Genomic DNA, 23,663 nt, shown 5'->3' with positions numbered 1-23,663 from the left:
GCTTAAGAACCACTACACGAAAGACTTAAAGGCAAAGTGATAACTCTTGCCCCCTGTATGCCTAGAATCGCATGAGGTGAAGTGAGCATCATAAGAGATTACATAAAGGCATCAAAACGCAAAACCAATACATATTACATGCATATACTGTGTTCTCAAATCAAGTACATTTCAGCCGATACTTTTGAATATACTCCAAATTTAGTATGCTCACTTATCAGGAGTTGATATTAAACTGAAAACAAAATATTTACCTGAGAAAAAGAGGAAAAGCATCATTCTTGTCAAAATGAATCTATTAGTACCTATACTTTTAAAGTTGTCCTAATTTTAAGGACCCTCTAAACCTAACCAGGATTCCCACACTCCTTTCACTCCAGTTATTCTTAGAAATAATCACAAGCTTGGAATTTGAAGAACATCCAAACAAGACTGGATTAGTTAGCTAATCAAATATTTGTCTTCTACTGTCACCTCTCCTAGTGGGTGTGATTATATACTCCAGGGATAACACTTTGGCTGAGGTTCTTAATATTGTGGACTCTGAAAACATTTACTGTAGTTCTAGATTTCTTAAGAAAACATATCAAGGAACCTTTTTTTTCCCCCCAACATAAAAACTCTAGTTGAGCTTCTGTTTCTTTGACAGACTTTATTATATTCAAAAATCCTTCTAAAACAAACATTTTAGGTTTGGCTGACACACCATCCACTTGTTTGCTTTGCTGAAATGCCTTCAACTCCTCCTCAAATAAAAATTGGATGAAATTGCCAGACAAGCTTGAGCAAGAAAGGATCTGAAACACAGCAGTTTAGTAAAATCCAATGCCCCCATTTTCCTGAGATTCTAGAGTTTAAGAACAAAAAATTACTGGAATTAAAAATAAAAGAGTTAATTGACGCTGCAGGGTGTGATCTTTATATGTGTTTTCTACATAGATTTCATCTCTTTAAAAAGTACTCTATCTCAACCTGTACACATCTGCTACTACTAGAATCTGTTTATTGCTTTGTCTGGATGAAACTCAAAAAGTGATTGAAGTTGCTTGTGTAAATGGTTATAGTTGCTTAGAAGTGACCTTCTCTGCAGGATCTCACAGTGTCGTGTGTGTGTGTGTAGATACATCACATATATAGTGTGTGTGTGTTGTGTATGTGTTCAGGAAATGGTTTTAGCATGATTGATGGTATTATGTATGTCACTAAAAGACCATGCTCCTAATGAATTCTACTAGATTCTAGGTTATGTTGGAGCATAAGCTGAGCACCTAACACTCCCATGATTTTAAAAAGTGACTGCACTATTTCTGTGGCTCATCTTCGTAATTACAAAGATTTAGACATTTCTGATTTTCAGAGCAACAGTCTCGGACAATTTCTAGCTGCTATAGTGTTTCTAGGCAAAAAAATCAAAAAGATAAAATCAGGTGAAGCTATATATTCATGATCAAACCAAATTTGCAATAGAACTACAGAAAAAAGAGAGTCTTATTTTGCATTCTTTCCACCAAATGATGCTTGTTACCAGAATAAGCAACTAAAAGGAATTAAGTGTAATATTTATGAACTTTTCTCTCAATTACATTGCTGCGCCACAATAGAGACAGGGTCATTTCATGATACTCATAGTTTAGAGTAGAAAATATCAAAAGCAAGTAATTTATATTATGTAAGTTTCATAGGGACTACAAAAAAACCTGATTTATTCCAAGTTTCCATTTCAAAATGCCAACAGGATACTGCATTCCAAAGTCTGCATTGCATTAACACTAGGAAAAATGAGAAAAATGAGATAGAAGGCCTATAAATGGTGACTCCCCAATTACCTCAGTTACCCTAATTTTAATGGCATAAAAAAGTGTTTGGGACACAGCACATGTGAAAGTTAGAAACAAATTAGAATTTGATTACTGGAACTCTGTCAGCCTTACAGTAAAGTACCTTATCATGTAAAGAGGCTACCCTATGTAAAATGAATATGACAGGATTGTGGATCTGAAGTAACTGCATTCTGATCTCAACCTCCCATGCCATCATTCTTAGATTATTCTGACATGAGGGTTATTTAAAAGAATGACTATAAAGGCAAAACAAATAAACATAAAAATCTGTCATTCCACAGTATAAAATAACACAGATAGTAACAGCAGTCTATGCCTTATTAAAAAAAAAACCCTATTTCAAAAAAAGTTTTCAAGAACACTGGCCTATATCATCACTGCAAGAAGTAAACATCAAGGAAGGCCTGATGAACAAGAAACCATTATAGAACATATGCAGAAGTCCAGTAGTTAAAGCAGTTGAGCTATCAATAGAAAAAGGAAGTGAGAGCTAACTTCTAAACATGAAATTTAGGTCCCCAACCAGTAGACCTAAATTAGACTCCTAAGGGACATCTGGGTGCTCAGCTGGTTAAGCGTCCAACTCCTGGTTTCAGCTCAGGTCATGATCTTGCAGTCGTGGGATCAAGCCCCACATCGAGCTCTGCATTCAGCATGGAGTCTGCTTCAGAGTCTCTCTTTCTCTCTCTCTCTCCCTCCCACAATCTATCTCTCATAAATAAATAAATAAATAAATAAATAAATGTTTTTTAAAATAAAAAGTGAATAAATCAGACTCCCAAGAAATCTAAAGGAAGATATAACCTCTTGGAACCTGAAGATCCTGCTTCTACAGGGCAGTTTCCCTGCAATTCCAAAGATAATTGATTTTTGCAAATTTCAGCATTTCTGATAATTAAAGGAGGGCTGTTTTAATCCAAAGTCCTTGAACCCAGAAAAAAACAAAGTTGGGAGTTTATTCGCAATCACTAGTAAGTGTCCTTAGTTTTTTAATATATTCACTGCAATAAAGATGTAAGCTCTAGTCTCCTTAGGCACTGCAGAACAGGAAGTCTATGAAATCTGGTAAAGGTTACAGACCAAGTCAGATGGATATAAAACACATTTGCAAAACAATTCTCTCCCTACACATAGTAAGAGAGTCTTGCATTATATCTACAGCATCTCAAAATGCTGTGTATCATCATCTGCTCCTCTACTTTTTAATTAACTGTCTTTATCTTATACTGAGCAGATAAAGGGAAGAAATTCAGAAATGACATATGGAAGGAATTATCTGTTGATCTAGGTTTAAGATACCACAATCCTCTAAAAGCATCCAACATTCTTAAACAGATCCACTATCTGGCAACTGAGCCCCCACTTTCATCATGCAACAACCATTTAGGAGTATCTCCTCTGTGCCAAGTAATACACTAGACACTCAGTTTATAAACGGAAGTGAGATGATTACTGACTTTAAGCAAGAATCTAGAAGGGGCATGCCAGGGGAGGAATAATGACATGTAAACAAACAAACCCAAACATGTACCAGAAAGAAAAGAAAAAGACCATCTAGGGAACCCATAAGTCAGATAAAAGTTTTCAACCTCAAGTACAATTTTTGGGTAATTTCCCTACTTTAAAACTTTAAGCCTTAAACCCTGAAGTCCATAACTTTTAACAGAGACCTGAAAGACAAGGTATCTTAATCAAGAGGAAGATAATGTAAACTGAACCTCTGTAGTTATTTTGCCCAAACTCTAAGCCCTAAGACAGGTTTCTCCAGGTTCTCTATAATTTCCTACCGTCTTTTTTTCCAGTAGTCGGTGTGTTAATATCATCCTGAATTTCCTACTTTTGATAATAATAATCTTTGATTCCCTTTCTTGAAACTCAACATAATAATAGGCATTATTTGTTTTGAATTTTACAGTTTTTAACTTTTCAGAAGCTTAGCAGATCATTTGTTCCTTCGTTATTGCCTTCATTTTACAGGTGGGAAAACTGAGGCTCCAACAGGCTAAATAATTTCCACAAATTAAAGCTAAAATTGGAGAACTGTGGCCTTGGTCTCAATGGCCAGATCCAAGTCTTTTGTTACACAGTACCAAGTTTCACTGATTTCTGTCACAGTGGGTCTGCTTTCTCTCCCTCCTTTTCTACCTTCTGTCTCTATTATAATAGCCTTGTAATAAGTCTCCGCCTAGTTCCAGCCACAGTGAGTCTTAATCACTTGGTAATATAGACCAATTCGAGTCACTCCAGAAGTGTGTATGCAGATTTTTCATATAATTTGAAGCTCATTCACAGACCCCTGGATTAGTAATTTTGCTTTACCTCCTCAGATTTATCCTGTATATCTCCAAATGACTCATCTCCTAAAACTCTCTGATCTCATTTCGAGCCTCAAAAAACTAGTGGTTTTCTACCACCTCATGAATGAAACAAAATTCACTATCCTGGCACTCCAGGCCTTTCCTGATTCTCTACTCTAAGTCCACTACCAAAGCTCTAGATCACTATCTTAACTAATAACCACCACTGTTCAAATATGTCTCAAGTTTTTTCACCACCATGTTCTCAACATGAGACATTATCCACCTTCAGCCTCTACCAATACATGAATCCAACCTCTGTGCTTGAACATACTTCATAACAGAACTTACTATTCCTCCCACATACGGCCCATTCCATCTTTAGTCCTAATCTTAAAGAAATAAAAAATAAACAACTCTTCATGTTAAAAAGAAAATTATCTTTTCTCCCATTACCATCTGTGGTACTTGAATCAACAGGTAACAAATCTAATCCAATTCCACACAAATTCCCCTGTCTTTTTTGCCTTCCCTGGTATACCACATCATTTTTTTTTTCATGGTGTGGCACCTAGAACTGAACATAATTCTCTCTCTTTGATAGTGACAGTGCTTTTGTCTCTGCCAATAGCTTGAGTACAATAAGAATAGCAAGGCTCATCAATGCTGTCTTGCCCCTGTTCTGTCAGTGCTGCCCACTACTTATTAACTCTGGAAAACTTCATTACATCACTGACTTATATTAAGTTTGCAGGACTCTAAAACTCATGAGGTCTTTTTCACTTGTGCAACATGTAAGCCAAGTTTCCTGGAACTAAAGTCAGCATTTTACTTCCTCCCTATTCCACAATGCTTGTTAGAATCAGCATATCAAGACCTTTTGCTATCATGGATCTTATCTCCAACATATGTCCATCTCAATCTTCTGACATCCAGAAATATAATTAATTTACCATCTTTTTGGTGTCTTTATCAGTTTAGTGATTAATATGTTTGGCATCTTTTCCAGTTTAGTGATTAATGTGTTGAATAGGACATGGATAAGTATCCTGTGAACTCCAATAAATTCTTCCTCATCATCATTATTCAAAAATCCAGATCATACTCTATTTTGGCCACCAGGCAAGTGGGTCTTAACCATTAGTGTTCATAAGAATCATCAGAAGCTTTGCACAGTGGCAGTATCATAGCCAATGAGGTTTATCCGAGGCACGACTATTGCTAATTGAAAACTTTTCCCATAAGAATCATCAGAGATGCTTGATAAAAATGCCAATTCCTGAGGCTCAGCTCCAAAGATTCAGTAGATCTGGAGTAGAGGCCCAGGAAGCTGGATTTTTAACAAGCTGAATGTATCTTATAGAAAGACCACACTTTAAAAATGGCCCCTTGGGGAACCTGGGGCTCAGTCAGTTAAATGGTTAAGCGTCTAACTCTGTTTCAGTTCAGGTCATGATCAGGGTCATGGGATTGAGCCCCACCTCAGACTATGCATTTGGCATACAACATAGTTGTGATAAATCATTGCATAAAGAATATAATGTTCAATAAAAAGTGCTGGTAAACTAACTATCCATGAAAGTATAGTTAGGTTCCTTTCCCATACCATATACACAAAAATAAACTGTAAACAGATTAAAAACCTAAACATGACAGGCAAACATAAATTTTCTTAGAGAAAAACTAAGATAGTATCTTCATCAAGTAGGGCTAGGAAAGGATTTTTTAAATAAAATATAAAAACTTCTATCAAACTTAAAAAACTGACATACCTAAACATGTTAAAATTAAAATATCCTTATAAGAAAAAGATTTTAGAGAAGTGATAGGACATACCCCTGATTGAGAAAAGGTATTTATAATATATAACAACAAAGACTATGCACACAGAACAAATTTTTTAAATCAATTACAAAAAAAATCCAACAGAAAAATAAGCAAAGGATATAAACAAAGAAGTCATGAATGAGGAAGACACTAATCGAGGAAATGGAATTAAAAAGAAATCCAAAATTTTAATAGTGGCAAAAAGTAAGACTGTTGATAGTATAAAGTTGAGTTGGGGATCTGAGTAGAGAGGGCTTACACATTGCCAAGATATAAATGGATACAATTTCTTTAGAAAGGAAATTAGTAGTGCCAAGTGAAATTGAAATGTACCCATACTCTAGCAAAATGCTCCCACATATATGTACCCAATGAGACATAGAATGGATATCTACTATTACACAGTTTTTTCATAGTAAGAGAATGGAAACCACCTAACTACCCATTAGTATGGGAATAAATAAGCTGTGATGTAGTCTTCCAATAGGAGTTAAGATTCACATGGTGGTTAAAGTGAACAAAATCTATATGGATAAATTACAAATATACAGTGTAGCCTTATAAAATCACATATGGAAAAATATAAAATAAATTTTTGCTTGTAAGAATTTCTCAATGACATGTTATACATTTTATGTAAGACTTTTTATTATGACCATTTTCAAATACATAATATAGTGAGACTCCTATACGCATCACCTTGCCTCATTAATTATCAATATTTTACCAAAGATTGGTATGCATTTAGACATAACAAAATTCATGCTGAGGAAATGGCCATGAGCCAGGCCAACCAAAAAGAACAGAACAAGAAGAAAGGAGAGCCAGGTACTACTGCAGGCATTGCTACCAAGAGCAGTGTGATTCTGGCACATTTATTTTCTCTGCATGGCCTCCCCTCTGAACTGGGAAGACTTGAGATTGGACTGATAAAATAGGACATGAGAAAATAATCAGGATGCAACATTTCTAGAAGGTACAAATGAAGAAATCTAAAAGGCACAAAACACCAAGAAGACCCAAAAGATCAAAAACAATAAAATGTGTACTCCCTATTCTTAGTGTTTTGTAACTAGATAATCCGAGGTCTCTTCTAGGTCTGCTGGGTTATGATGTCACCCTCAGATATGTTCTTGAGAAAAGCACTAACACAGCCACCTCCCCCTGCCCCCGAAAACACATCGTCTTTATTCCCTATAGCTTGCTTTAGTACCCCAGTAGCTTTTGGAAGGATCTCTTTGTTCCTTCCGTTACTTCCCCCCACTTCCACAGTGCTGTTGGCATAGATAAGGAAGACTAGTAGCCTGGCTCTGTCACCCCAAGCTTCCAGTATGCAACAGAGAAAAAAGGAATCAGAAGAAAGGCAAATAAGAGCCCAACTGAGTCGTCTGGAAAGGTAGACACATACCTCTTGAAGCAGTGCGCCGCTGTAAGGACCCAGCAGCTACTCAGGAGCGTGGCCCCACAAAGAAGCCTACCATCTCCATGGGATGACTTTAGCCGGAGGGACACTTGCCAAGGCCAACCACCCCTAAGAAGAAGGTAAGTCACTTAACTCCACATAAGGTAGAAAAGGCAGAGAAAAGCACCCATTAAAACAATGACTCAGAAAGCTTGCAGGTTAGAGAAAAGCAGTACAAAAGGGACCCTCAGATATAAAAATCCCTTCCTAGAACTCTGAGCAGTCCACACTGAAGATTCCCTTGTGGGTATTTGTATGCATCCCACCTATCCTGACAGTCATAGAATCAAGTTGAGTCTTCTTTATACTTCATTGTTTGAAGTGTATTTTCTCTCCCCACTACCTCACCTAGGCAGCCTAAGGAAGTATCTGATAAGCGAAGTACTGGTTTTCCATGAGTAAATGCAACAAAAAAAGAAATTATATTAAAAGAGTCAAGTCTAAAACAAATATATTCTAAATTAAATGAATTTTGTAGTTATGTGTTTTTTTCAGACCTCCTGTTAAATTAATTTCTACCACATAACTTTAGTATCTATTTTATAAATCAGAGGGTAGTGATCTAACAACATGACCTATATAAAGTAAATGTAGTTCAAAAAATGTGAAATTATTAGTGTAATCTGTATTTAATTTACCCAATAATAAATAAATAAAATAAACCCCTTACATAACACTAAAAAAAAAACCAATTTGTAACACTGTGTAGAGATAATTATATATAGATAATTCTGTAATATGGAAAAGAACATTTTACCTTAAAGAATTCTTCCCACCAATGATCCGCTTCTGCCGGTGGTGCACTAATCTCAAGCCACACACAGACGAGAGGGATTCTGAAGCAGACAGAAGTTATTAATCAGATTATCATATTGCTGATAGTGGGATAAAGACACAAGTGACACATTACCTGCTGCTTCCTTCTCTATTTTAAAATGTCTTCTCTCCTCAAATTATAGGATACTGTTTCTTATAATAAAAATTAAATGTCTTCTCACTTTACCAAGAATTCCCAAGCAGATCAGGAACTTGAGGAAGTTTCCCATATTAAGTGTGGACTCTGCCCAGTACATCATCCTACAGGTGCCTACATCTCCTCCACTGATTTCAGAAATCATTTGGGAGTGTAGGAAGGGTAAAGCAAGAGAACTGCAAAGGCAATACTGGTCTAAACTACTTGCTCTTCATACACAACATTGCCAAGCCATGTCTACAAAAATCTAATTTAAAGGAGCAAAGCACATTCCTGGAATGGGATTCTGATCTAAATTCACATTTACATTTAATCATATAGCAAATTAACTTATGGAAAGTTTTACTAAACAGTCTAAGTGGCATTTGAGGGAATATAGTCAAACTTCCCAAGATAATAGACTCGATCAAGAGCATAAAAAAGAGTTAAGAATTAAAATGTATGAAAAAGTGGTATACAAAAGAAAGTATGACTATTTCAAAAATAATTTTAGGAAGGAGGAGAATCTCTATAGTATTTTGTTTCCTTGGTTAAGTATATGTTTTAAAATATCGATAGATAGTTTTTCTATCTGTGTAAGAAGAAAAGGCTGAGAATTGCATCATGACCATGAAAATCTAATCAACATGGGGCGCCTGAGTGGCTCAGTGGGTTAAAACCTCTGCCTTCGGCTCGGGTCATGATCCCAGGGTCCTGGCATCGAGCCCCACATTGGGCTCTCTGCCCAGCAGGGAGACTGCTTCCTTTCCTCTCTCTCTGCCTGCCTCTCTGCCTACTTGTGATCTCTGTCTGTCAAATAAATAAATAAAATCTTTTAAAAAAAATCTAATCAACACTAATATTCTCCCAAAATAATCACGTAAAAGGGAGCTCAGTAGGGAATCAGCATTAGTTATTTCTTCAGAGAGAAAGAGATTGAATTACGTGTACCAAAATCATTAATTTGCCAAATGATCTCAGAGGCATGCTGTCAATCTTTAATTCTCATCTCTTTAGGATATGAGTCCTCTAGATGACACAGCAAATTATAAGAGATGAGAAAAACATAAGTTTCAAATAATGGTCCAAGTCAAGTCAATGCATAGAACACCAAAATAAAAGAATGATGTAATTAATACTGAGCAAGCAAAACTGAAAGTTTACATCATCTGGTGCAAGGCACCGGATTATAAAAACGTAAAATCTATTTAAAGCCATAAAATCCACAGTTACCAAAACAAAAACAAAAAAAAAATTAGAAAGCAAAATGAAGTTCATTTAAAAAAGGGTCCCATCAGATGACCAATAACCAATGGCCTGAGTGTGAATTCCCTTATGGAAGTCACTAGGGAGGTGCCTGGGTGGCTCAGTTTGTTAAGTGGAGGTCTCTTGATTTTGGCTCAGGTCATGACCACAGTCATGAGATAGAGCCCCCACGCTGGGCTCCGCACTAGTGCCAAGTCAGCTTGACCCTCTCCTTGCCCCCTACTTGTGCTCTTTCTCTACAATACATAAATAAATTCTTAAAAAAAAAAAAAGAAAAGAAAAGAAAAAAAAAGTCACTAGATCTTGAACCTCAATACAAAATCAATAGATTAATAAGCCAGACAGATTCTGTAATCCAGCTGGTCTAAAATGAAATCTTGTTATTTGATGTATGGTGGTATTGAACCATGGAAAGGTATCAAAATAAGTGTTGCTACAACTCTAGGAATTTACGAAAACAAATGTATAAGTAATGAAATACATATGGTATTTCATACTTTAAAGTAGGTTTATATAGGAATATAGTTAGAAACATTTACAATTCTTAAGTTTTTATGTTTTTCTACTGCTTCAGAAATTTGATATAATCCAAAGAATTAGTTATATTCCATTTTTAACTGTAGTTTAAATTATTGAAAGGAATTTAACACATTATGTTATAATTAATACTTATATATGTATACTATTTAGTAATATTAAATATATGTGATTTGGTAAGCTGAGAAGCTCCTTAGACAGTGAAAAATCATATTAACTGCATCCAGTTTATTTTTGCATTGTCTTTAGCAATTAAAAGGTGTTAGAAAATGAGAATGCTCAAATATAGGCACCTAATTTTCAGAAAGTCCAATGCATCAAAACTATGAACTTTCAACATACATAAAGAGGTGATTTTTCTTTTCATAAAAATGTAACCATAGCTTTCTACAAAATAGCTACTTTTTTATTCATTTAAGCCATTCATTGTTTCATAAAAGTTACTCTCAGCTTTAAAGGACCTTTGTATTTAAGTACAAAACATCTGTACTATACTGGAAGATTATTTCTCATTTTCCTTAATGTTTCTAAATTTCAGAAACTAAACTCTACAAAAGATAATATTCTTTTTGCAACTACTTTTAAGTTTATCCTGGTTGTTTAAAATATCGGTAAGAGTGGAAGAAGTTCCTTTCTGTGATTCATCTTTAAATTTTGCTTTTTGGGGAGCGCCTGGGTGGCACAGTCAGTTAAGTCTCTGACTTAACCCTTAAATGGTTCATGTCGTCATCTCAGGGTGGTTAGGATCAAGTCCCACACTGGTCTCCACACTGAGCATGGAGCCTGCTTGAGATTCTCTCTCTCCCAATGCCTCTTCTCCCCTCCCCTCTCTCCCTCCTCTAAGAAAATAAAAATAATAGAAAAATTCATTTCTTTCTATGTCAATTCTAAATCTTCAAAGATACCAACAAGTTTGACTGTTTTATTACATCCAGAGAAAGAATGGGACAGAAGTGGCTGAGAATGTCAAAAGGGCATGATGTCAAATCCTATAAATTCACTCTCACCCCTGAACTCTGCTCCCCATGTAAGCCCCATCAGTCAAGTTTGTCAGGAACCACTGCCTCTAAATACGAACACAGAGTAGGTACAGTCTTATGGAAGGAGATTTTTGTTATCAAAATACTGTTTATACTAATGAAGTGAAAAGTACTCTGACTTGTATTGGCCCCAGAAAATGACTTACCTTTATTACTGTTACCTGTTGCCTTCTTGCTAAGATAATCACAAATGACTCCTGCATCTTCACTGTGGCGGCAGTTATGTCTTCCAATATCTTGTTTGATACAGTCAGTCAGGGACCTCTCATTTCCTGTGCACTTCACATTGTCCACATGGATGGGTCCGTTTCCTTCTCCAAAATAAGCCATGGTTCTTGCTTTGGCAGGGCCCCTGGGAACAGAGCATTCTTGAGGATGTGGAGGACGAGATGATCGTACATTTGAATACACCACAACATACAGTCTCATTCAGTTAACTCTTAAATATTAAAATCAGCATCTATGAGTGCTAAAAAATATTTACGTCATGACTCTGTCCAAAAAAAGCTTAAAAGAGGTAATAACTAGGGAGCCTGGGTGGCTCAGTGGGTTAAGCCACTGCCTTCAGCTCTGGTCACGATCTCAGGGTCCTGAGATCGAGTCCCGCACCGGACTCTCTGCTCAGCAGGGGGCCTGCTTCCCTCTCTCTCTCTCTCTGCCTGCCTCTCTGCCTACTTGTGATCTCTCTCTGTCAAATAAATAAATAAAATCTTTAAAAAAGTAAAAATTAAAATTAAAATTTAAAAAAGAGGTAATAACTAAACCTTCTCTATTTTCCTACCCCAGAGCTTCCTTATTGTATTAGTTAGTTGCCTCTAATTTAGCTTCTGCTGAGAAAGTCACATTAAATAAGCATGTCAGAAATTCATGATAGTCTAGTTTGAGCAAGAAAAAAATTATCTCAAAATTTTCTTATAGCGCATAACACTCTTTTAAAGTTGGTTAAAACTGCCAAGAAAAATATGAGGTCAAATAATAGCCTACGGAGCTAAAAATTTTAAAGTCCTCTTTAGAAATAAAAAAGTCTAATTTTTTTAAAAAGTCTAATTTTTAACAGAGAAAGACAAAACTAGGAATCACAAATAGAAGTAGAAGTAAAAGTTATTTTGGTATGTCACTTTTTTGTTGTTGTTTGTTTTTAATTGCACAGTACTTTTTTTAAATATCCAAATACTAGGGATTTATTCATGAAATATTTCAAACTAACACCATATTCAAAACCCAATTCTTGATAAACTAATGGCAAAATTAGGAAAGGCAAAGTTTTAAATTCTGAATCATGAGGAAATTATCTTTACAACCTCAACTTAGAGAAAGACTTATTAAACAAGACATAGGTGATATACTTTAAAGGACTAATAAATTCAATAAAAATTAGGAATGCTATTTTACTAAAAGCCACCCTAAGGAAAAGTAGGAGATAAATTAAAAGGTTGATGCATATATTTATAACACGTACTTACAAATATATTTGTTGGTGAATACACCCAATAGAGGGGACTATCATACCAAAAAAAAAAAATTTCTCAAAATTCGTAAATTTTTTTTAGACCTAACAACCAAGAGAAAAATAGGCAAAAGACAGGTTTTAAATCAAAAGAAACTGATTCATTAAAAATGACAATTTGGACCATATTTCTCTCATCAAAATATATTCTACTTAAAGTTACTATACTTTCCTTATACTTAATGCAGAATCTCTAGCAAAGTCATTTATTGATATGGATTCTCTGAGAAATTCATTTGAATTACCTCCTTCAGCAATGAAACCTGAACTCACATGCTTGTGGTTGGCAACACAGTTACTTCAAAAACTGGTACAGCTAACTAGTTAACTGCTACTCTGACAAAAAGTGCAAATAAAAATAAGATTTAACCCATTATAAACTTTTAGTCATGGAAGACCCCTATGCCTGAACAGGTGACTCTAACAGTACTCTTAAAGTAAATCTTTTTTAATATGAAACTTATTATTAATTATAGAAGTAATAAATGCTCATTGTATCAAATTTACAAAATAAAAGTATATAAAGTCCCAACAATACGCTGCTAGCATTTGTATATTCCCTTCCTGTACATACTTATGGGGAAAATACTAACCATAATTTTTACTGGTTAAAAAGATTTATTGAACACTTTAGTGCATCTCAAACTTCAGAGTACTTAAAAGGCCACTTGGATTGATTCTGAGTGTATCACCAGTGGGACTTAGCGATCTATTTTTTTTTAAATAAGCCCTACATGATTCCTATTCAGGAAGCTCTGCATCAGACTTTAACATAGAGGTTCCTGGGTGGCTCAGTCCCGTAACTCTGATTTCAGCTCAGGTCATGATCTCAGGGTCCTGAGATTGAGCCCTGCCTCGGGCTCTACACTCAGCATGGAGTCTGCTTGAGATTCTCTCTCCCTCTGCCTCTGCACAAGTCCCCACTGCCCGACATGTGCACAATCCTGTGCTCTCTCTCACACTCAAAATAAATAAAATCTCCTTAGAAGAAAAACCTTAATATAGAAAAATTAAAGTTTTTTCCCTACTGCTGCACATTTACTTTTAAAATTCAAGACTTTTTACAATTATAGATATATACTTAAATGTAACTGTTGGTGGATAGCTTAGAATTCTTCCCAAAAGTAGCATTTTTGTTCAACAGGTATAAAGATTTTTAAGGTTCTGGATATATATTGCTGAATACAGGGCAAGTCTTTGGAAAGGAAGTTATTCATTTGAAATACATACAATTAAAATGTGACTATTTAAAGAACAATTTTTTCTGTTTTATTTTGTGTATCATAGTTCTGTCTGGAATTTATTTCTGTTTAGTGTTAGTAAGGGATCTGGCTTAATTTTAGTCCCTAAGTTCACAATCCTAATAACTTTTCCTACTGATTTGAAAGGCTTATTTTTAATTTAATCATTTATCACAATTACATGTACAGAAGCCATTTCTTGGTCTTTACAGTTCAGTTATCCCCAACCTTGGGGATTACCATTTAAATTACCTTTAGAAGCCTTTAAAATAATAGCAAAACCTGAACCTACCTAATGTCAATTAAAGTAGGATCCATAGGAATGGGCCTGGGCATGGATAATATTTTTTTTTAACTCTCAGCGTTATTTTAATTGTACAACCAAGGTTGCTAACCACTAGTGCAGTTAGAGACATTGATGTCTTGCCTGTTCTGGTGCCAATACCACATGGATATGATTTCAGATGAACCTGGAAATCAAGTCTCTCTTCCCACCACCACCCCACCAAATACACCAAGAAATATGAGGACAGCATTTATAGGTTACATTAACTTCTGTTCTGTCTTTCCATTGTGGTGTATCACTTATTAGCTCTTCTACCTCCAGTAAACATTTTCTTTTCTTCACATAGGTCTCAATTCTTGTGATTATTCCCAGTCATTTCTTTGTTTTTGTACCATCTAAATGACATTGTTTTCTTTTTACTTTTTACCTTGCTTATAGGAGCTATTACATTTTTAAAATATTTGTATTTACTGGGGCACCTGGGTGGCTCAGTGTGTTAAAACCTCTGCCTTTGGCTCAGGTCATGATACCAGGGTTCTGGGATCAAGCCCTGCATCGAGCCCTGCATTGGGCTCTCTGCTCAGCAGGGAGCCTGCTTCCTCCTCTCTCTCTGCCTACTTGTGATCTCTGTCAAATCAATAAATAAAACTTTTTTTTTAATTGCATTTACATGATTACATCAATAAACACTAGTTCTAGTGCCTTTCCCATTGATTCTCTTGTGTTATTTAGGTGGAATAGCATATTACTCATAACAATTCTGACTTTTTTTCCAATACTGATACCTCAGTGCTTAGTAATGACCTTCACATAGTACTGAGTCAATGCAGAAATAGCAGGCACCCTTGTTTTCTTCCTCTTTGATGACTGCGATATAAAGTTAAGGTAGTTTTATTTTATTCTAAGCTTCCTAATAGATATAAGGAAGGAATGATGATTCTTAAAATATAACTTTTCACGATTACTAAACAATCACATTTATTTTCATTTTTAGATGACACACTGGAATACATTAATTGAATGCCTCACTTGGAACCATTCTTTTATTCTTACAATGGACTCTCACTTGTTTAAATTTATTTAAGTACACCATTGGATTAAATTTGCTAACATTTTATTAAATTTTTGTATGTAGGTTCATGTGTGTGTGTGTGTGTGTGTGTGTGTGTGTGTACTTAGACTGTCCAGTCTTGAAATCAATTTATATTATCCTCCTTAAATAAATGAAAAGAATTTCATATTTTTCTCACTCTGCAACAATTTATATAACTTGGGACTTATCTGAATTGAATATTGGTCAAAACTCTTTGAGCAAAAAATCGGAGTCATTTCTTCCATGATCATTAATTTGGGTTTTCTATCAATTTTCATAATTATATATTTGTTGAAAATGTGGTTTCCCAGATAATTGTCCATTTCATCTAGATTTCCAAGTTTATTAGCTAAAAGTAATTCACAGTACTCTTTCACAATTTTTTTAACCTTCTGTATATCTGTTCTCATATTCCTCTTCTTTCCTCCAATGTTTACTCGTATTCTCTTTCCTTTTTCTGAGTCAGAATTGCCATAAGTTGCTTATTTTAGTAATCACTTTTTTAAAAGATTTTATTTATTTGAGAAAGAGAGAATGAGTAAGGGGTGAGGCAGAGGGAGAGTGAGAAGCAGATTCCCCACTGAGCAGGAACCCTGACATGGGACTGGATCCCAGGATCCTGAGATCATGACCTGAGCCCAAGGTAGAAGCCTAACTGACTGAGCCACCCAGGCACCCCTTTAGTAATCATTAAGATTTTATTTACTTATTTGACAGAGATCACAAGTGGGCAGAGAGGCAGGCAGAGAGGGGAGGAAGCAGGCTCCCTGCCGAGCAGAGAGCCTGATGCCAGGAGGCTGGGATCATGACCTGAGCTGAAGGCAGAGGTTTTAACCCACTGAGCCACACAAGTGCCCCCATTTTTAAAAAATAGTAATAATTGCAGATAATGTGGGTGTGTAATGTAAGGCAATTTGAAATTCAAATAGGCATAATTCAAAGAAAATAAAAAATTAATACCATTCTGAAGTTAAAATCCCAGGTGATTCCCATGAGTTTGGGAAGTGAGGATGATTGGAGGTAAAAGTGCCAAATGTCTTGATATTTTTCAGCAAGGGAAACTTACAGTTAATTATTTTTGAAATTGGTAAGAAAATATGCCAGCATGTTTGTTAAAAATTTTAAAACAACTTGTAGTAGAACAATAAGAATGCTAGAGAAAGAATGACAATAGAAAATTGGGTTGCTTGCAAATCAAAAAACATAAGGTTACACAAAGAACAGACAAAAAAGCATGATAAATACCATAGAAGTAGATGACATGTAGAAGTAAACATACAGAAAACAAAATTAGAGTCATTAAATAAAACAAAGGATGATCTCTTAGAAATTTATCAATGTACACACTAAAATAATGTACCATTTTAGATACATCAACAGAAGAAATTAAGGAACATTTAAACTAATAAAAGTACATGATTAAATAAAGACATTCTCAACAATATAGTGGAATCTAAAAAAATTTCCTGTGACTTTTTTTTAAAACGGTTAAGGACTGTGTCATCTTTAGAAAAACGGGAAAAGATTTCCCACTGGGCTATAGGCATGCAGTAATTCCCAGCAGACAACAGACTCCACCCAATACTTTAGTCAGTCTTTAAACTGGGTGTTGAGTTCTCCTGAAAGTAGAAGATGACTCTCCCAGGGATATATGGGCTTTCAGGGAATCGATATTCAGATTCTCGTATGACATCGGTATTCTCTCCTAAAACTGGTCTTGCTGAAATCAAAATCAACTTTTGTTTAAAAATTTTCCTTCTCCTCCTACACAAAAGAAAGACGTATTTTTAGACTCATCCCAAATCCTACCACGGGGCATTGCTCCAAGATTTAAAAGCCTCTCAAGAGGACAAAAGAACAGTTCTAAATATATGATAGCAATAAAGCCTCCTTTAACCAAGCACCATAAACCCAACCCATCAATCTATGTTAGAAATGGGAGCTTTGGGTGCCTGGGTGGCTCAGTGGGTTAAAGCCTCTGCCTTCAGCTCAGGTCATGATCCCAGAGTCCTGGGATCGAGTCCTGCATCGGGCTCTCTGCTCAGCAGGGAGCCTGCTTCCCCCTCCCCTCTCTCTCTGCCTGCCTCTCTGCCTCCTCGTGATCTGTCTGTCAAATTAATAAATAAAATCTTTAATAAAAAAAAAGAAATAGGAGCTTTAGTCAGCTTTTATTTCCTATGTTTAATAATTACTTCTCAAACTTCTGTTTTTGTTGTCTTTAATCAGTTGTATACTAGAAATCATAAAATCCAGAGAGGAACCTGTCAGAAGGATTTAATTTCTCTCTTGCTCCCTCCATGTGTGTCCACACACATACACACACACACACACACACACACACACAACTGCCATATACATACACACAACATTTGTATATATATATTCATACACACTTTTTTTAAAGCATAATAACATTAGGTTTCTGTGGAGAATGAATACTTTAAATAGAATTTCAAGGAGAAAAAGGAACTATGTAAAATTTCTGAAGGTCAAGGAAGAGTTTGTTCCTATATTTTTTAAATAGATGACAGAGAGCATCGAGTCACTATGATACTGATACTCCATTGGATTATAATTAAGAGTGATATAACTGTTTTATTTTTAAGTGTCATATACAAATATGCCAGAAATTAAATCTTTTGCATCAATTTAACTATAAGACAAAAACTAGATATCTAGTTTTAATTTTAGGTCTCTACTAACTCAGGTAGGGACATGCTATTTTGTAGATTCTTTCAAGGGATACTACAATAAATACACAGTTCAAGAACAATGTCATCTTGAAAACATATGCTAATGGATTCAAACAAAGTTCAAAAGAATAGAATTTCCATTACAGTTATTTAGTCTACCTTAACAAGTGTAACTGATATCAACACATTCTCTCTCAACCCTCTAAAAATAATAAGACTTTTTCAGATATTATGTAACATGTAAAACATAATTAAATAATGCCTTTTACTTTCTGTTTAAGCATATCTACATTAGTTATCATTCATGTTTCCTGGCGTTTATTACTTCATTTTTGTTTCTCCCATTGTGGAAATGCTTTCTAATGCTATTTTGATTCTCAGTACTTCCAAGGAGGAAGCGTCACATACGATATAGCTGTCTGGGGGACAGAGTTCTGGAACTCCTATTAATAAGACCTAACCAAACCTTTGGACAGCTTAGATGTTTTCTGGATTGATTACAAACAAATGCCTTATTAAAGATTTTTACCAATTCAAAGTAGACCTTGAGGAAAAAAATCTACTCTAGTCACATACTTGTTTACAATTATATATATGTTCTAACATGAAATCCATTTCCCCTAGTGGGAAATTATAAAAACATTTAAGTATGTTTAGATTGAACAAATATCCAAATGATTCTCATGTAATTATTTTTAGACAATAAATTACAGATTGTGCACTAGAAGATGATTATCCAATTTGTTATAATAACATTAAATTACTGATTTACTTACTAAGAGAATTTATTTTTTTTTTAAGATTTTATTTATTTATTTCACAGATAGAGAAAGCACAAGCAGAGGGAGAAGTAGGCTCCCCATTGAGCAAGGAGCCCAATGCAGGACTCAATTCCAGGAACCTGGGATCATGACCCACGCGTCCCAAGAGACTTTAAAGAAACAATTGTGGGGCATCTGGGTGGGTCAGTTGGTTAAGCATCTGCCTTTGGCTCAGGTGATGATCCCAGAATCCTGGGATCGAGCCCCATATCAGGCTCTCTACTCAGGCTAGAATCTGCTTCTCCCTCTCCCCCTCCCTCCACTCATGTGCGCTCTCTCTCCGTCTCTTCCCCTGCCCTCCTGCTCTCTCTGAGATAAATAAATAAGATTTTTTTTTTTAAGAAACAATTACAAAGTAAGATCTTCCAATACTTTTCTCAATAATTCTTACAGAAATATTATTGAAAATTGCTATAAGGGTGCCTGGATGATTCAGTTGGTTAAGCCTCTGCATTCAGCTCAGGTCATGGTCCCAGGGTCCTGGGATCAAGCCCCACATCAAGCTCTCTGCCCAGCAGGGAGCCTGCTTCCCCACTGTCTCTCTCTGCCTGTCTCTCTGCCTACCTGTGATCTCTCTGTCAAATAAATAAATAAAATCTTTTTAAAAAAAGAAAATTACTACAAATTTGTTTGTTTAATCTATATTCCTTCTTACCTAAATTCACTATTTCAGTTAAATGTAAAATGGACTGATGATAAGTAAAAAACAATGAAAAATGTAGAAAAAAGCCAAAGTGAAAATGCATTGATGGATATGCTTATGAACATTTTCTCTTTAAACTTTACCTAGAACACACAATTCAACAATCAAACTTGATCTTTACCTTCATATTTCCAAAAATAATACTAGGTTTCCTGGATTATTCTAATAAAAATATAAAAGCATGGCAAAGTAACCAGTCTCAAACGGCAATATATTTTAATGGCTGATTTTGGATACATTTACTGTGAATTAAATGTTAGAGAAAAATAATACTTTTTTCAAATAAAGAAACAAGTCTTAGAAATGTAGTGAGCCAAGGAAACTTGTATCATTGATGAAGTTCACCTAGACATCTAGACAACCAGTTTGAAAACTGAAAATCTGTGTCACAAATAATGGACCCATTTACCATAAGACAATTGGAATTGCAACCAAGTCCAAAACTGAGCAGCAGTAAACTGAAGTAGGGTCTGGGTAACCAAAAGCAAACTTTGAATTAAAAAATTAGAAAAAGCATTTGAATTCTTATTAAATCAAGAAATACTACTTTTTTAAGATTTTATTTTTTGAGAGAGACCAGAGCACATGCACATGTTGTGGGGGAGGGGCAGAGGAGGAGGGCAGAGTGGGAGGGAGAGGGACAAGCAGACTCCACCAGAACATGGAACCCAAGGAGGCTTGATCTTAACAATTCTGAGACCAGGACCTGAGCCAAAATCAAGAGCCGGACACTTAACCAACTGGGCCACCCAGGCATTGCAAATTAGAAATACTTGTAAAAATAAAAATGTATTCTGCATAGGAATAACCAGTTAAATTTATCAATACTTAAGATATGCATAGATGTATAATTAAAGATATATTTTAAAATCCAAACCAGTGGCACCTGGGTGGCTCAGTGGGTTAAGCCTCTTCCTTCAGCTCAGGTCATGATCTCAGGGTGCTGGGATCGAGCCCCACATCAGGCTCTCTGCTCAGCAGAGAACCTGCTTCCCCCCCTACCCTGCCTGCCTTTCTGCCTACTTGTGATCTCTCTGTCAAATAAATAAATAAAATCTTTTAAAAAATAAAATAAAATCCAAACCAACATTAGTAATCTATTATGAGCTCATCAATTTATGCATATTTGTCTAAATTTCATAACCTCTAAACTGTAACATGTTCCATATATTTGCAGCTGCCAAATTAATACTCACAGTGTTTTCACAGTCATTTGCACACATGTTCAAAACCCCCACAAATGTGCATTACCCAGTTGAAGTCTCACAAGAAGATAACCTTCTTATTTATTTCAGCTCTCAAACTGAAACACGTGTCCTTTTCACAGTCTACTTAGTGCCATGTTTTTCACACTGAAACTCATGCCTCAGTGAAGCCTATTTACCACCTATATTTTCTCCAGAAAGTGCATCACAGCCTTTTTGCTCTCAGGAACGCTGGATAGCTCTTGAGCACCCTACGTTGATGGCATTTTAAACAGTGAAGTCATTGGGGCACCTGGGTGGCTCAGTCATTAAGCATCTGCCTTCATGAAGCTCAGGTCATGATCCCAGGGTCCTGGGATTGAGCCCCGCCTCTGCCCAGCGGGAAGCCCACTTCTCCCTCTCCCACTTCTCCTGCTTTGTGTTCCCTCTCTCGCTGTTTCTCTCTGTCAAATAAATAAAATCTTTAAAAAAGAAAAAAAAAAGTGAAATCATCAAAAAATGAAAAAAATTAATAGACCAAAATTTTGCAAGTTTGAAAGCTAAAATAAGAAGGCAGAGCATCTTCTTGTTCAACCTTAACTCTAGAAGCAATGACTCAGTATTTGCTGATACTGTATTCACTGTGACTTTAGAAAGTATAATGGCTGTGAATAAGGAGAACCAACCACAATTTCAGTAACTCCAGAGTCTCTTAAGAAGGCTACAGTGTTGAAACCTAAATCAAAGAGAAAAGGTTACCAACTTTACCTGGTTGAAAGCAGTATTATGAATATTCAAGAATTATTAGACTATTTGCTATTAGATAAAAGCTTTTTTTTTTTTTTTTTTTTTTTTTGAGTAAGCTCTAGGCCCAACATGGGGCTTGAACTGGCGACCCTGAGATCAGGAGTTGCATGCTCTCCAGTTGAGCTAGCCACCTGCCCCCAAAGCTATATTTCTCATGTAACAATGTATCTTGCTTTTAGGAAAATAGAAAAATTTAAGCAGACTCTCCTTAGTATTTCTTAATAATCTGGAATCAAGTCAGTATGCTGCCAGTATTTCCAACTGATTCATAGAAATTATTTTTAGGTAAGAAATAACTCATTAGAACAAACCTAAAAAGTCAGAAATGCTCATCAAGAAACCATGCCAAATGATTCGGTTTCTCTTACTTGTAGCCAAGCTGACGACAGATCACAGTCGCATCCTTGTCAGTCCAGCCATCATCACAAATGGTTCCCCACTGGCCATTGATGAACAACTCCACTCGTCCTTCCTTCTTATTTTCTCCATCCATCAGTCTGATGGGAAAACCTAAGTATGATTTGAAAGTATTAGAAAAGCCAAAACAGCAAACTAATGTTGAAGTATGAGAGACTTTATAAAATACAATTCATTTTTTACATCAGCTATAAAATCAGCTGGGTAATACAAGAGAGGGTGAGGAAGAGGTATTAATAAAAAACTGTATCGACTTTTGCAATGTCATTTGAAGCCTTGGGGTCAGAGCACTCACTTGCTCCACTATGAATTCCCAGCACTTGGAACAGTGCCTCACATACAGAGGGCAAGAGGTAGCTGTTTGTTGAGTGAATGAATGAATGATTACCACTGCAAAATTGTGAATAGTCTTATTTTATTACCATGAACTTCTAAATTGTAAAAGACATTTCCTTAGAGTTGTTTTTGTTTCACGTATGTTCATTTATCTTTGAACATAACTAGAAATTTATACTCCAAAGCTGAGATTTTTAGGAAGATGTATGTATATATCAAATATATATATACATCATATATATATGTGTGTGTATATACATACATTATATATATGTACATATATATACACACATATATATATATGATGTATATATATTTATACACACACGCACCCTACATGGGTAACTGGAATGTATAGGGGAAAAAAAGTAAAGAAGGCAGCAGCTAACAGGGGCAATTTCCATTTCAGCCTTCCTATTTACTAATGTTTCCAAAAGAAGGGCTTAAGTCATAAAAATTACTAAGATTTCAAAGAGTGCTATGTATAGTATGGTGAATATAGTTAATAATATTATATTTCATATTTGAATATTGCTGCCAGTAGATCTTAAAAGTTCTCAACACAAGAAAAAAAAATTTGTAACTATGTTATGTGATGGGTGTTAGACTTACTGTGGTGATCATTTCACAATGTATACAAGTATTGAATCATTATGTTGTATACCTGAAACTAATATAGCGTTATATGTTCATTATACCTCAATTTTTTAAATGTTGAAGTTAAAAAATAAAAAAAAAATTTTTTAATCTCATTCTATTTTTTTTTAAGTTGAGAAACTGATCTCTTTCAAACTGAGGTTTATCTAAGTTATGCAAATGAAGCCATTTGTAGAATCTCACATATCTCTACCAACACCAATAAATATGGTGCTATTTAACCAAAAGCCCTCACTGTCCTTTGCATACTGTCCTGGGTTGACCTGTGAGGTCATTAGGGTGGGCCCTGATCCACTATGACTAATGTCTTTGTAAAAGGGGAAGAGACTATGTGAAGATGCACAGGGTGAAGAGGGCCATCTGTAAGATGAAAGAGGGGCCTGGAACAGAGCCTTCCCTCTTAGCCCTCAGAGGGAACCAATCCTGATGGCCCCTTGATTTTGGACTCCAGAAATATAAGACAATATATACCTGTTGTGTAAGCTATCCACTGTGATGCTTTGTTAAAGCAGCCCAAGCAAATTAAGACCCTTCAGATTCTAGAAGGGTCTTCAGCTTCAGGGCCCCTGAGATTTACTGATAAGGATTTAGGGAAAACCATGAAGCCAGCTGAACTCAGCAGAACTAAGGAGGTGAAGTAAGCAGCTAAAGAACTAAATATCATTTCTGTTTAAACCAGCATATGAAAGTACTAGA

General features: G+C 35.6%; 1 protein-coding gene across 2 annotated transcripts in view; it reads right to left on the bottom strand.

The window, feature by feature from the left end:
- The window catches only part of PRSS12 (serine protease 12), a 76,354-nt gene that overhangs the window by 8,625 nt on the left and 44,066 nt on the right, over positions 1-23,663 (bottom strand). The window contains exons 8-11 of one of the 2 annotated variants that reach the window (XM_082727392.1): positions 21,926-22,067; positions 11,369-11,574; positions 8,185-8,263; positions 7,374-7,496 (exon numbers count right to left, since the gene is read on the bottom strand). In XM_082727392.1, coding sequence (XP_082583518.1) covers positions 7,374-7,496; positions 8,185-8,263; positions 11,369-11,574; positions 21,926-22,067 — 550 coding nt within the window. The remainder of the gene's footprint in view (positions 1-7,373; positions 7,497-8,184; positions 8,264-11,368; positions 11,575-21,925; positions 22,068-23,663) is intronic. The other variant, XM_082727393.1, reaches the window with a different exon arrangement.

This window comes from Mustela nivalis (genome assembly GCF_964662115.1).
Source record: "Mustela nivalis genome assembly, chromosome: 4".
Classification (NCBI taxonomy): Eukaryota; Metazoa; Chordata; class Mammalia; order Carnivora; family Mustelidae; genus Mustela; species Mustela nivalis.
The sequence above is the reverse complement of the archived record's forward strand: the minus strand, read 5'-3'. Positions and strand labels throughout refer to the sequence as shown.